A 13,424-nucleotide genomic window follows, 5' to 3' on the forward strand; every position below is an offset into this window, starting at 1 on the left:
GCCATGGAAAACATGCTCAGTGCCAACACGTGTTTGAACGCGCAATTCCTTACTCGGCTCTGGACTGCTCATCTACTATTTGCATCCTGGTTTGCGGGCTGGTCATGTGCCACCAAACCAAGAAAATCCCCGCTCTACATCAGGACAGGTAGAAAACCGTCCTAAAAACTCCCCGGGTAATGCTGAAACTTAGTCGCTACAGCGACGTCTTCTTCACGAAACACGGGGAAAAAATAAAACACAGCAGGGGTTCAGAAATCCTCTTCTCAGCCAAGACCTCACCCACCGCACAGGCGGTTACACGATGTGCTTTGCACCGCACAGCAGCAGCCCCGTGACCTTTTCCAGGCACGAGGCCGCACGCCATCACCTCCCGTTCCCTTCCGAGTACGGTTTCACATCCTGTAGCGCAGCCGATGCAGCACACGGACACGCCGGCTGTATCTCACCGGCTTCCCCTCCTTGGATCTGCAAGGAGACTCCGCTCCCCCGGCTTTGGCAAGCATAACCAAGCTGACCGTACTTTGCAGCCAGCACAGCCCCGCCAAAACGAGGGCCAGAGCAACACCGAATCCCTCGGGGCCGTGCCCTACATTAGGAAGTTGGCCGCCTCCTAGCTGGAGGAGCTGCAGTAATTCGGCTCGAGATCGGCGTGACGGACCTTTGCGCCTACCGCCTGCGGCTAAGTTGGTTTCCCAGTTTTAAGTTGAGGAGCAGCAGGTGGGAAGCTCTCTGGTTACCAGAGCAGGAGCCTGAAATAACTCCCCTCCCCAGGCTGCGGCGGCTGTTTGACGTCCGGTTTTACACGCACGAGCTCAAAGTCAGCTCGGTTATAGCTTGTCTCCCTCAACAGGTAATGCCGCCGGGGCTTGAGGCGAACAGCAAAAAGGAAATCAATCACAATGTGAAAAAACACCCTCCCGCTCTCCTCCACTGAAGGATTAAACCCTCCTAAGATGCCATCAGAGCAGGGGAGAAAAAGCATCAGGAGCTCGTTAAAGGCAGATTCCCAGGAGAAGCCGTTCTTCTTTGTATCCACGTGTGATCCCGGAGGCAGAGCACTCCACACTGACCGCGTCCTGCGAGCTCGTGACATTCCCACTTGAACAGGGCAGCTTTTCTTCACCTTGCTCCTGCTCAGGCTACGGCTGTTGTCTTCTCCAAGAAAAACGAGGCAGAACGGCGATCCGGGACTAACCAGGCTGAAATCCTCCCGGGGACACTTGCACTTACCTGACCTTAGTTGTTTAAACACACAGACACACCCGGAAGCGAGGAAGCGAAGGCGGTATCCTGGTGAGGTTGCTCCTTACCTTATGTACACTTTTGGGATTTTCCAGCCAAGCATAGTACATTTCCTCCACATAGTTTGAACTAGTCCCACTCAAGAAAGGCTCAGCGGCCACAGGCGCGCTGTAGCACCTGATCTGTTGAAACGTCCTGGGTGCCGCTGGCCTGTGTTGGGAAATTGTCTTAACAGTCTGAGAGGCCGTCAACGGCCTCAGTTTGGCCGCACAAGTCCTTAAGTGAAACATTTTTGTCCTGTAGCCTCGCACGCGTTCCTGTCGGAAGAGAAAGGGAAAAGGTTTTAGAAGTCATCCAAGGCAACGCAGGTCGCCGACCGCCCCCCTCGTACCGTCAGCCCTCGTGCGGCGCTTGGGGCCCCGAGGAGGAGGAGGAGAAGGGACTTTGCAGAGGAGATCAGCGCTCCCCCCGGGCAGGAAAGCACAATTTGGGAATGCAGCTCGCCCACGGTTGGCCACGCTCCGCTGGCAAAGCCGCCTGCGGCTCCGATATGCCAAGCCGAGACCAAACTCACTATAGACCAGTCTCTCTTCCATTCGACCGGCCCAACGTGAGACGGGGAAGGATTTACCAGCAGAGCGACAACAGCGTCTCTTTTGCCCGGTGATCCCTACCCTTTTGCTTCAAAACACTCGGAGAAACGAGCCAAGGGTGAATTTTTATTTTGATTTCCTTTCACAACACACACAACTGCAGGCAACTTTACTGTCTTGGAAACGAGTTACGCCAGAGAGAAGCGTCTATGCGAAGAGGTGCTGCGGTGTCCTGAAAACAGCTGGAAAGACGGATTTTTTTTTTTTGATTCTTCCTCGGAGAGTCCTCTAGTTTTTACAGAAAAAAAAGCTTCTCTGTTAGACTCCGCTAGAAAGCGGACGCTCAAAGACTTTGGCCCTCACATCTCTGCTCATTTTACTCGATTTGAAATGGTTCATCCGAATCCTCGAGACCCTGCCCTGCAAGAAAAGCTCGTTGCCTCGCAGGGACTACGTGAAATCCGGGAATAACGGCCAAAAAACGAGGAGCGCCCAACTCGGCCGGCATTAGCGGAACAGGGATCGCTTCGAAGGCGCTCAGCATCAGGAAGGCAGTGACCGAGCAACCTTCCCGAGCCGGCGGAGCGGAAGAACAACCCCAAAACAAAACAGGAAATAACTCGGGCGTTCGAATCCCACAACGCTGCAAGTCTGCGGAAAGGGGATTGACGGGGAGCAAGAGTTTCTCTCCTCGCATCAAGTGTGTGCTTTTAGAAAGAGCACACGGGCAAAAGCTGGGTGAAGTAGCTTAAGGAACAAATACCTATCGTCCGGCTCCCGAAACGACAACCCTTCCCAGACGAGCGCTGGAAAAAAAAACGGTTAGCAGCCAGATTTTAATGCCGAATGTCACATTTTCCTTCCCGGCCTCATGGGGAGCCCATAGAGCCCAACAGCGTGAACCCTTCCAGGTCCGCACAAGTCGCAGGAAAACAGCTCTCGTTACATAAACACAGCTTGGAAGCTTTTTTCCTTTATTCTCTTTCCTATTTAGAAGGTTTGGCAAAGAGCTGAACTGGAACGGCTCTTCTCGAGGCCATTTTTGCGGCATTACTCACTCGGCAGTCACCGCGCTTTTGGCCTCGTTCAGTCTAACCCTAGTCAAACCGTAGCACCGTTAAGGGCCTTCATCGCCCTGCTCCCAAGGGAGCAAGTGTTCAATGGCGACCTGACGCGTGCCGCTTCATCCGCGGTCTCGGGCGCGAAGGACATGGGGACGCACGCTCCGTCTTCGATCCCCAACTTTTATTCTCTCTCCCTCACCTATCCAGGGCGTGTTTTTCCCCGTTAGCAAGTCCACAGCAAGAGTCCAGCAGAGACAAGGCGGTTTACGCTCCGGGGGGATTCAACACAGGCCGCTCTCTCCTCTTTGGGAACGTCGGGCTGCTGGGATGGCGCGAAGCTCTTCCTCCACCCCTCGATGCCCGCAGGGACCGGCTGTACCTCCACACGCCGTCCAACACCTCCGCCGGCAGTGATGCGTCGTTCACCACCGCCCAGCTTGGCTTTGCTGATCCTAAAACCACCCAACCTTTGCTAAGGTTGTCTTTTGTTAGCCACACTGGTACGCGTGTCGCGATGAAGATGTGAAGCAACCGTCTATGGGGAAGGTGAAGATCCCTCGCAGGCAAAGGGGAGGTGCGCTGGCGGCCAAAATGGCTCTGGTACAGTTTCCTCCATCCATGAGCAAAGGACTTGGGATGTGGGCTCCAAGACAGATCACTTCATCGCTTCCCCTTAAAAGCTAAGCTCGGAGAGGGCTGATCCAAAGATCTAGGCAGGGGTTCTCCCCTTTTAGACCTGTGCAGAGAATTTGGATGAGGTGGGGGGGGAAAAAGCAACCTGGAGATCTGTGGGACAACCTCCTGCTCTACAGAGATGTGACCAAGGCAGGTGTAGAAAAGCAGGGTTAACAAAACCACCTCTTAAATACACCCGACGGAGAACGGCAGCGCGAGCCCAAAGAAAAGCACTGGAAGGAGATCACCTTGGCAGAAGTGCTGGCACTTGGGGACAGCTCTCCTTGGACTTGGACTTTCCAACTGCCCGGACTCCAGGACCACTTAGTTGCTCCCACAAGAGGCAAGATCCAAGGTCGGAGATGACCCGAGCTGGCTCGTCTCCATGTTCCCTACTGGTTTATAAGCAGCAGGCAAACGTCAGTGTAGCCATCGCTCATTCAAGAGATAAAATGAAGTTTCAAAGTGCAAGACTGAACTGAAGAGAAGAAGGAAATACATCTTTGGTACTAATGGTTCATCAGCCAGGCTTCCAGACCTGGCTTGTTGAATCTCGTTGTAGCTACTCAGCGCCGCAGCAGCTAAGCGTTCCCTCTCAAAACACAGGGATTTTGGTCCAAAGAGCGCTCGGGTTGATGCAACTTTAAACGTAGCAGCATCAGGACTTGTTGGAGATAGCGACTGGTAGCTGCACCCCAACGAAAAACTCTTTTTAGGTGCAGGGAACTTCAGCATTCGGCATTTCTGGGCCCTCATTAGTTGCAGATGTTAATTCAGGACAGAAATTTAAACCAGCCTGAGGAAGGCCCGGGATCGCCCTGCTGCTTCTAGGAGTTCACAAGAGCCCAGATGTTTCACAGATTCCTTGGGAGCAGGAGGAAAGACCATCCGCACTTTCTACTCCGCTCTCACTTCAGGCCGTATCTCTGCGGCGAGTCAAGACACGCTCCACAGCTGACTTTGGAGAAACCCAAGCTCAGTTTACGGACCGAGCGCTTTAAGCCAGCAAGAAACGGCAGCAAAGAGCAGTCCAGCGAGCGCGACAATGTCGCACGACCGCTGGATGTTTTCTCCGCTCATGATTCATCTTCCTGAGCTTTAAGCGGCCAAATACACAGGGACACTTTAGAGAGCACGCTGAATCACGTGCCCATGCCTAGGCACACACACACGGAAAAAAAAACGTGGCGGGACTAAAGCTTCAAAGTTGTCTCTAGCTTTGGTATCCGATTTCAGTGCTGCTGAGCACCCAGCGGCTCTGCGAAGTCTCCGGAAAACATGGGTGCCCAACACGGGAGTTCAACCTAAAACGAGCAGGACCACGGTGTCTTTGAAGGTCTCCTGGAAAGGGATCGCCGCCAGGATTTGGGAGAGTCCAGGCTGCGCCCCAGCCGAACCAGGCCTCTATCGGAGCAAGGATGTTTCCACGTTAAATCCAAATAGCGTAACAACGCCTGGGAGCAAAGACTCAGGAAACCAAGCCCAAGATTACTGATATGGGAACAATACATTAATACAAAAGCTTCAGCCACAAAGTTACCCTGCTTCAAGTCAAGTGGTATTAAGAAAAAATAAAATAAAACAAAATCCATTGCTCGTTGACCAGGCCCTTACTGCTAAAGCTGGATTAGAACTCAAATTCCCGCTTCTCGGTCTTGTGTTTTCACTGAAAGGTCAAACAACAAGAATATTCATAACAGATTAAGGGCTCATACATTCAACACCATACCGTGGAGCAAAGCAGATTAAGCTACTAAATTTGACCTCTGGCAGCCCGAAGCAGCGAAACCTGCCACGGAAGACAGTTAATTGGGCATTGCTGTAAAATCGAAAGTGCTAAGTAAAGGATAAGAAGGAATTAAATACTTGATCAGAGGAAAAGTCAAGCGGTTAATCAGCACGCCGAACTTAACGTATGGAAAGAATAGTAGGAGAAGAAGCAAACTTTTGCGTGCCCAAGTGGGGCTAGCGCTTGCGAAGCATCACCGATCCTAGCTTTTATCTAGTGTTAAATGCGTGGGCTCGTTTAGCAGGAGAATATAATGACATTGGGGTTTTTATTATTATTATTATTATTATTTATTCTAGAAGCCAAAGCCTGAAGAGTGACAGTTTTCACTACTTTTTGTTAGGAGCACGGCGTATTGGGGCCTGAAAGAAAGTGACCCTGCTGTAACAGCCAAGGCAAAAACATCCCTATACCATGAATGTATGCATCCAACAGCATCTCAAGTGAGTCAGCCCCCTGGCAGTGTTTAGTCTGGTAGTCATGACAATTAAATATCAGACATATTACTATACTATCAAAACACTGGCAGAGGGAAGGGAGGGTTTGAAAACACGCGCACGCACCCCAAAAGTTGGCGAAAGGCGCGTTAAAGCGGCGGGTGGGTTTTAACATACTGCGGCGAGCAGACCTAAAGCCGCCCCAACCGAGGCGATATAGGAAGAAATTAGGATATATGCGCGGTGCAGGCGCAGCAGCGGCGCGGGCAGGGCCACGCGAGACCCTCGGCGGCGGAAACGGGGCGTTTGGCCGGTCCGCGCGGCCCTGCGGCGGCTGCTCGCTTGCCCGGCCCGGCTCGGGGAGCCGCCGCCCCGGCCCGGGTGACCTTGGGCCCGGCCGCGCCCCACGGGGGCGCCCGGTGGCGGCGGCGGCCCCGCGCGGAAAGGCCCCACGTGGGGCCTGGGGGAGGGTGGCGGGAGAGAGGGAGGCAGGGGGGTGGGGAAGGGGGCGCGCGCCCCCCTCCTCACGCGCGCGCGCGCGCGCGCCCGCCGGGCCCGCCCCCGCCAATCAGCCGCCGCCGCCGCTGCCCGCCACCGCCTATGGGAGCGGCGCCAGGCGCCGCGCCGCCACCCCATTGGCCGCGCCGCGCTGCCCGTCCGAGCGCAAGCCCCGCCCCCGCCGCTCTCCCCCCCCCTTCCCTGAGGCGCCCGGGCGGTGGCGCCAAGGACACCGGGGAGCCGGCGCGTGGCCGCCGCCGCCTCGCCCACCCGCACGGCCCTACCGGGCCGGGCCCCCCCGTCCCCTCCTCGCCCCGGCTCGGCTGCCCCCGCCCCGCCCACGCTACCTGCCGGCACGTCCGTGCGCCCCGCTCGCGGCTCCGGCTCTGACAGCGGCCCCCAACCGCCGACTGCCGCCCCGCCCGCTGCGTCACCGCGTCGCCCCGCCTCCCGCCCCGCCCTGCCCCGCCTCGCGCGCCCGCCGCGGCCACGCCCCCCCCGCTGCCGGCCCGGCCCGCCGCGCGCGCGCAGAGGGGGGCGGGACTAACCCTCCGGGGGCAGGGCCAGTCGTAAGGGCGGGGCTTGTGCCGCCTAGCGGGCGGGGCTCCCGCCGTGGGGCCGTCTCCATGGTTACTTGCCCTCTGCAACATGGCGCTGCCCACGCCGTGGTGGCCCCCTGCAGCCCTTGGGAGAAGCCTGGGGGGGGGGGGGACACAGTGCACCCGTCCCCCACCCAGCTGCCATCACCCCCCTATGTCCCCAAACACCAGGGCACGGGGCCGCCTGCCGTGGGGCGCAGCCGGCTGTGGGGGCACCCTGGGGTGGGGGGCGCCTGCAGCCCCGCGGGGCCTTCGCAGGCCCAAGCCGGGTGGGCAGGAGGCAGCTGCTCCCCCCCCCCTCCCCGGGGGGGAATTTGGGGGGGTTTGTCTGTAATTTCCTGCCTGGTGAGTCAAGCGGATGCAAATCCGGGGCCTCCCTCGCGGGGAGCCCAAATGGGAGCCGGCCCCGCGCCCGCCCGGCTCGAGGAAGCGGCAGCGCTGTGATTTTGGGAAGTGAAACCACGCCAGGAAAACACCGCCAGTGCCCTTGGCCGCGCCGGCCTGGCCCCGCACGTCGCCGCTGCAGCGTGGCTTGGCCTGCCCCACCAGGGACCCCAGCCCGGCTGAGCGCAGGGTGGCTGGCGGCCCAGTGGGTGCACACACACTCCCAGCCAAGGTTTCGGAAAGGCTCCGGAGCTCTTGGCTGCTGGGAGCAGCATGTCCCCACACCGCGGTGGCCCAGCCACCTCTGTGGCCCGCGGGTGGGCTCTTGTCTCCCATGTGTCTCCCAAGTCACTCGGGCTCCGGCCTGCCTTCCTGGCACAGGGAACGCCTTCCCCATGTGGGGAACACCTTCCCGTGCTGGTGTCACCCGGAAAACAGGATGTGGCATGGGAGGAAGCGCCATCCTCAGGGAGAAACAGAGGGACAGGGCCCTGGCCAGCACGGGAGCAGGACATGTCACCGGCTGCCATGCCCGGCAATGGGGTGGGACGGGGCCGGCAGCAGCCATGTGCCGAGGACGTGCTCGGAGGGCTTGGAAGCGGAGGTGAGGGGCGCACGAAGGGGATGGGAACGGGCGAGACGGGACCGTACCCCAGGCTGGATTGGGAGACGGGGCCTTGGGCCACGCTCCTGGCCAGGGGCAAGAAGCGTCCCCAAAGGCAGCATCCCCAAAGACCCCAGAGATGGTCCCCAAAGGCGGCGTCCCCAAAAGGCAGCGTCCTCAAGGACTGTCCCCAACGGCAGCACCCCCAAGGGCAGCGTCCCCAAGGACTGTCCCCAACGGCAGCACCCCCAAGGGCAGCATCCCCAAGGACTGTCCCCAACAGCAGCATTCCCAAGGGCAGCATCCCCAAAGATTGTCCCCAAAGACTGTGTCCCCAAGGGCAGCCGGTGGTGCAGGTGGGCATGAGCGACCCGGATGGACGGGGCTGACATCCCCCAGGAGTGATGCACTCTCCTCCCTCCGGGGAAGATTGGTGCAGTGCCACGCCGGCACGGCCACTGGCATCTTCTCCGCTCCTTCCTCCGGCATGCTCCCCAGCTTGCGCGGAGGATGCCGGCGCCGTTCCAGGGATGGCCGTGTCACTTCGGGGAAAGTTGCGCCAAAGTCGCTTGCGGCAAGGCAGGTCCGCACGAGCTCTTGCGCATCGCAGCAGAAACTTGGGCAAGAGAGAGCGGCCGGAGTCACCTAGCCCCAGCCTGTTCTCCTGGGCGGAAAGGCCTCGCCGCCGCAGCGGAAGAGGAAACCGCCGGCCCGAAGCCGTATGGAGAAATCGCCAAGTGGCGGCGTTTGCGCCACCGACTCCTTTCCAGGGCTACGGGCGTTTTGCTGAGCCCTGACGAGGGCGGGCGTCATCGCGGCAGCCGCCGGGGCAGCCCGCACTGCGTCAGCCTCAGGGCCCCGGGACCGACCCGAAATCCCTGCTCCCGCACGGCGCTGGGGGCTGCCGGCTCCCGGAGGCCGGGGGGGGGACATCGAGGAGCCGCGCTCCCCCCGCCGGTTTGGCCAAGCAAAAAGAGAGGCGGGAACGGGCCGCCCCGCGCAGGCGCCGGCTCCGCGGAGGTTCCGTGCGAAGCAGACTCCCCGCGAGAGGGGGGAACTGGGTAAACTCCAGGAGTTGCAAAATGTGGAAATCCCTTTCTGACAGCGCTTCCTTTCAGCAGCGCATGAAAAGCCGGCGCGCTGCAACAGGGCTCACAGAGCGCCCAGGACGCGCCGCCAGCAGCACAGGCGCAGCCAGCGGCCGCTCGCACGAGTACCCGCAGCCCTCGGCCCCGCAGCTTTTGCAGTCGGCAGGTGGAGATGGCATTCGTCCCCGATTTGGACACGCTGGAGAGCAGCAGGTAAGCGGGGCTGCACCGCCGCGGCCCGGGGTGGTGACGGGGAGGTGACACTGCGGCGGAGGTGGCCCCGGCTTCACCGGCTCGCTTTGCTTTCCAGCTTGAACGAGGAGACCTTTTACGGACTGGACTGCCCGTGCCTGCAGAAGGTAACACCGGGGACATGGGAATGGCCCCAACCGGAGCCCGGTGCCTCTCTGGGCCGTGGCACAAAAGCCGGGCTCTCACACCGCATCTCCGTCTCCCTCCAGAAACCTCGCCTGAGCTCAGACCTCCAACCGTCCGGCCAGAGCCCTGCGGAGGTGGGCGTCCAGGTGACGCTGGCGGAGGGACACCCCACCAAGACCTTCCGCCAAGCCGCCATCCTTGTGGTGGCCGTGACCAAGCTCTTGAAGAGGCCGTCGCACCACGACTTCTCCGACAGCGACCTCGGGAGCTTCCTGGATGCCGTTTTTGGTAGGGTTTGCGCTGCAGGGGAAGTCACCAGAGGGAGGTGTGTGTTGGGGGGGTGCTGTCACCGCCAGGGACGCTGGCGCCTCTCCTGACAGCCTGCCGCCCCGCAGAGCCCGTTGCCTTCCAGCGGTTCGACAGCAGCTACGCAGGGGCCCCCGTGTACCGCTACATCCGCTCGCAGTCCTTCGACATCCACGACATCGACCACAAGTGCTTCACGCTGGAGTCGCCCACCCAGCTCGTGGCCCTGCACCTGCAGGGCCCCTCCGCCAACCGGAAAGGTGAGGAGACCCCGGTGCCGTCCCGCTCCCTTCTCTGCCTGCCCCCCCGTCAACAGCCCGCTCACCCTGTCTCTCTTCTCCGCAGTGAAGCTCAACATCGCTCTGTACCGGCCCAAGAGCTCGAAGGGCAGCGCCGGGGCCATGCAGACACCCGTGGCGCTGGGCATCAAGGGGTACAAGCTCTACATGTCCTGCGTGATGAACGGCGCCAAGCCCACGCTGCAGCTGGAGGTGAGTGGGCATGGAGGCAGCACCCTGCCTCGCATCCCCCCACCCCATGTCCCCGGGCTTTGCCAGCGTCCCTCGTACCCCGACCCGGTGGGGAGACCCGACCCCTTCCTCTGATTTCCACCTCGTCCCGCTGCAGGAGGCCGACATCAGCAGGGACATCGACAGCTTCGAGCTGACCCGCTTCATCTTCTACCGCCTGGACAGCCTGGCGGAGCACACCACGCGCTTCGAGTCGGCCGCCTTCCCCGGCTGGTTCATCTGCACCTCGCCGCAGCCCAGGCAGCCCGTGGGCATCACCAACCAGCCCGGCGAGGTGAACATCACCACGTACTACCTGAGCAGCCGCTGAGCTGCTCCTGCACCAAAACAAACCAGCAGTCACTGGTTTTCAGGCCGTATGTACCAAGTACAAGCCGGTTGCCCCGCGCAGCCGGGACCTGCTCCCTTCCCTGCCCCACGGAAGATTTATTTCATGTGAAATAGCAGCTCTGGGCCCTGTGGGCCTGAGTCGCAGTCGATTTATACTTATTTATTATGTTGGTCCTTTGCTTTTAACTTACACGGCTTCTTAATATAACTATTATATTATTATTATTTGCCTGTCTCAGGAATGGATGTATTTATTGGTGACTGAAAATTGCTGAAATAAAAACTTTCCCATGATTGCGTTTCTCAGCTTGTCACTCTTGCGGGGGAGTCCACGACCAAATGATCTGGGGATGGTTTTGGGCAGGGAGGACCCACTCCCATGTTGGGCATCAGCAGCAGGAAAATCCCATGGTTTCAACTGCTTTTGGGGACTCTTTGGTTCTGCGCTGGTTTTTCCTCTTTCCCATCCTTCCTCCAGATAGCTGGGTACAAACCCAGAGCCCAGGGACCACCCAAGAGCTTGGGGACCACCTTGAGCCCAGGGACCACCCCAGAGCTCCAAGGGCCACCCCAGAACTCCAGAGACCACCCCAGAGCTCCAAGGGCCACCCCAGAACTCCAGAGACCAACCCAGAGCTCCAGAGACCACCCCAGAGCTCCAAGGACCACCCCAGAGCTCCAAGGGCCACCCCAGAACTCCAGAGACCACCCAGGAGTCCAGGGACCACCCCAGGGCTCCAAGGGCCACCCCAGAACTCCAGAGACCACCCAGGAGTCCAGGGACCACCCCAGAACTCCAGAGACCAACCCAGAGCTCCAGAGACCACCCCAAAGCTCCAAGGACCACCCCAGAGCTCCAAGGGCCACCCCAGAACTCCAGAGACCACCCCAGAGCTCCAGGGACCACCCTGGACCCTGTCCTGTGATGGCCTTAAAGCCAGCCTGGAAGCCACCCACTCCCCCAAGGGCAAGTGGCCCTGGCCACCCCCAGGGCTTTGCAGCACCCCACGAGGGATGCACCCCCCCCAGTCCCCATCTGGAGGGGGGCCGGGCTTCAGAGCCCCCCAAACACTGCCCCCACCCCGTCCCCGTGTCCTCGGGATGACGTGGTGCTGGTCCACGCACCACAGAGGTGGCAGGATTTAGTCCTCCGCTTAGCACCCCTGCGGATCCTTTCCACCCTCCCCGAAAAAGCAAGGAGGCCTCCAGATGCGTTCCGCGACCCCTCTGCCAGCATCCCCGCCGGCCAGGCCTCGCCACCAGTAAAGACCAGTCCGGGGCAGCGACTCTCTCCCGTTTTCCCAGGGCCTGGGATGCTCCTCCAGCTGCCCGCAGCTGTTGCGCAGCGTGCAGCCTACGGCCACATCCATCCGCCCCCGGCACGGGGACGCCGAGGCCCCACGGCAGCTGCCGGCAGAGCTGTCCGGTCACGGCAACCCCGGGAAAGGGCAAGGCGGGAGGCCGAGCGCCTCCGGTCCCTCTCCATGTAGCATCAGCTCCGAAATTCCTGCGTTTCGTCACCGCGGTGTGTCATCCCCGCCACCCCGGCCCCATAAATCGCTCGCCGTCGGTACCCGCCGCTGCTTCCCGAGACCGTTCGCCGGGTCCTCCCTGCCTCCCCATGGCCTGCAGGTAACTTCCCCCCCCTCCGCCGCCGCGGCCCCGCATCCCACGCCGGGTACGTCAGCCCCCCCCCCCCCAAGCGCCGGCTACTCCCGGGCAGGCCGTGGCACGAAGAGGCGCCGGGGGAGGCCCCGGCATGTTTGGAAGCTGCTCAGCCCGCTCCTTCCCGCAGGCGCTGCGGCGGCGCAGCCGAGCATCCCTTCCTCGTGCAGGTAGGCACCCGGATTCGGGGCTTTTCCCCGGGGCCGAGCGAGCCCCGAAAGGGGCGGCGCGGCCGCCTCTTGCACGTGCCGTGTCACGGCTCAGCCGGCGGCGCCATCGTCCCTTCCCTCGGCAGGGCGAGGGGGCGGCGCGGGGGGGCAGGCCGCTATCCCGCTCCGCGGCACCGGCCGCCCCCGTTCTCCGCTACGTCAAGTCGAGGAGCTTCGCCGTGCGGGATGTGGCGCAGAAGGCGCTGGCCATGCACACCGCTGGCGGCCGCCGCCACCTCCTGGCTTTGCACCTCCGCGGCGCCAACGCCAGGCAGGAAGGTAACGGCCACTGCCGCTGCCGCCGCTCCTCACAGGGGCCCCGTCGGTGGGCGATGGTGACCGGCCGCCCCCTTCTCTGCCCCTCCACAGTGACGCTGAGGCTGGATTTCTACAAGCCGCTGGGCACCGGCCCCGCACCTGGCGTCCCCGTGGCCCTGCACGTCGACGGCTGCGGCCTGCTCCTCAGCTGCGGGCAGGAGGCGGCGGGGCCGGTGCTGTGGCTCGAGGTAGGCGTTGAGCCGGGGGCCGCGCCGGGGCCGCCCGCCCGTCGCCACCCCCCTTGCTCCCCTCTCTCCCGCTCCCTTCCCCGCAGGAGGCGGACGGCCCCGTGCCGGAGATCGGTGCCAAGCAGCGGCGCTTCCTCTTCTTCCGGCTCTGCTCAGGCACCACGTGCCGCTTCGAGTCGGCCCTCAGCCCCGGCTGGTTCCTCGCCACCGCCAACCGCGACCGGGCCCTGCTGGCGCTGGCACCCGCCGCCACCCCCGGCGCCATCTTGGATTTCCACCTCTACCCCAGCGCCGCCATCCCGCCGCCCCGGCCCGCCGCCGAGCTGGCTGCTGCAGGCTGGCACGGGTGCGCGTGAGCTGTTTGATACTAATTTGTGGAAATTAAGGAATTAAGTTTAATTTATTCGCCTAAATCTAACGGCTCTGTGTTCACGCCACGCCCCATCCTTCCCAGGGTGGGGCCCCCCTTCCATTTTAAATTATTAACCACGCCCCTTTTCCATAAGCCACGCCCACACCTTTCC

The 13,424-nt window shown here is 61.3% G+C and overlaps 3 protein-coding genes across 6 annotated transcripts in view; 2 read left to right on the forward strand and 1 right to left on the reverse strand.

The window, feature by feature from the left end:
- Positions 1 to 6,716, reverse strand: part of OGDH (oxoglutarate dehydrogenase) — a 40,534-nt gene extending 33,818 nt beyond the window's left edge. For all 4 annotated transcript variants that reach the window (XM_067312518.1, XM_067312515.1, XM_067312519.1 and 1 more), the window contains exons 1-2: positions 6,649 to 6,716; positions 1,314 to 1,562 (exon numbers count right to left, since the gene is read on the reverse strand). In XM_067312518.1, the coding sequence (XP_067168619.1) occupies positions 1,314 to 1,535 (222 nt within the window). In that variant the 5' untranslated portion in view covers positions 1,536 to 1,562; positions 6,649 to 6,716. The remainder of the gene's footprint in view (positions 1 to 1,313; positions 1,563 to 6,648) is intronic.
- Positions 6,717 to 9,114: 2,398 nt separating this feature from the next.
- LOC106484152 (interleukin-1 beta-like) lies at positions 9,115 to 10,563 on the forward strand. The gene is made up of 6 exons (XM_013942291.2): positions 9,115 to 9,189; positions 9,287 to 9,335; positions 9,438 to 9,642; positions 9,750 to 9,920; positions 10,006 to 10,151; positions 10,288 to 10,563. The coding sequence occupies exons 1-6, from the start codon at positions 9,149 to 9,151 to the stop codon at positions 10,498 to 10,500; spliced, it is 825 nt and encodes a 274-aa protein (XP_013797745.1). The 5' UTR covers positions 9,115 to 9,148; the 3' UTR covers positions 10,501 to 10,563.
- Positions 10,564 to 11,909: 1,346 nt separating this feature from the next.
- LOC136994499 (interleukin-36 receptor antagonist protein-like) lies at positions 11,910 to 13,303 on the forward strand. Its single transcript, XM_067312552.1, has 5 exons — positions 11,910 to 12,152; positions 12,316 to 12,355; positions 12,481 to 12,673; positions 12,764 to 12,900; positions 12,987 to 13,303. The coding sequence occupies exons 1-5, from the start codon at positions 12,142 to 12,144 to the stop codon at positions 13,254 to 13,256; spliced, it is 651 nt and encodes a 216-aa protein (XP_067168653.1). The 5' UTR covers positions 11,910 to 12,141; the 3' UTR covers positions 13,257 to 13,303.
- Positions 13,304 to 13,424: the final 121 nt, after the last annotated feature.

Source organism: Apteryx mantelli, chromosome 29 (assembly GCF_036417845.1).
Source record: "Apteryx mantelli isolate bAptMan1 chromosome 29, bAptMan1.hap1, whole genome shotgun sequence".
NCBI classification, from domain to species: Eukaryota; Metazoa; Chordata; class Aves; order Apterygiformes; family Apterygidae; genus Apteryx; species Apteryx mantelli.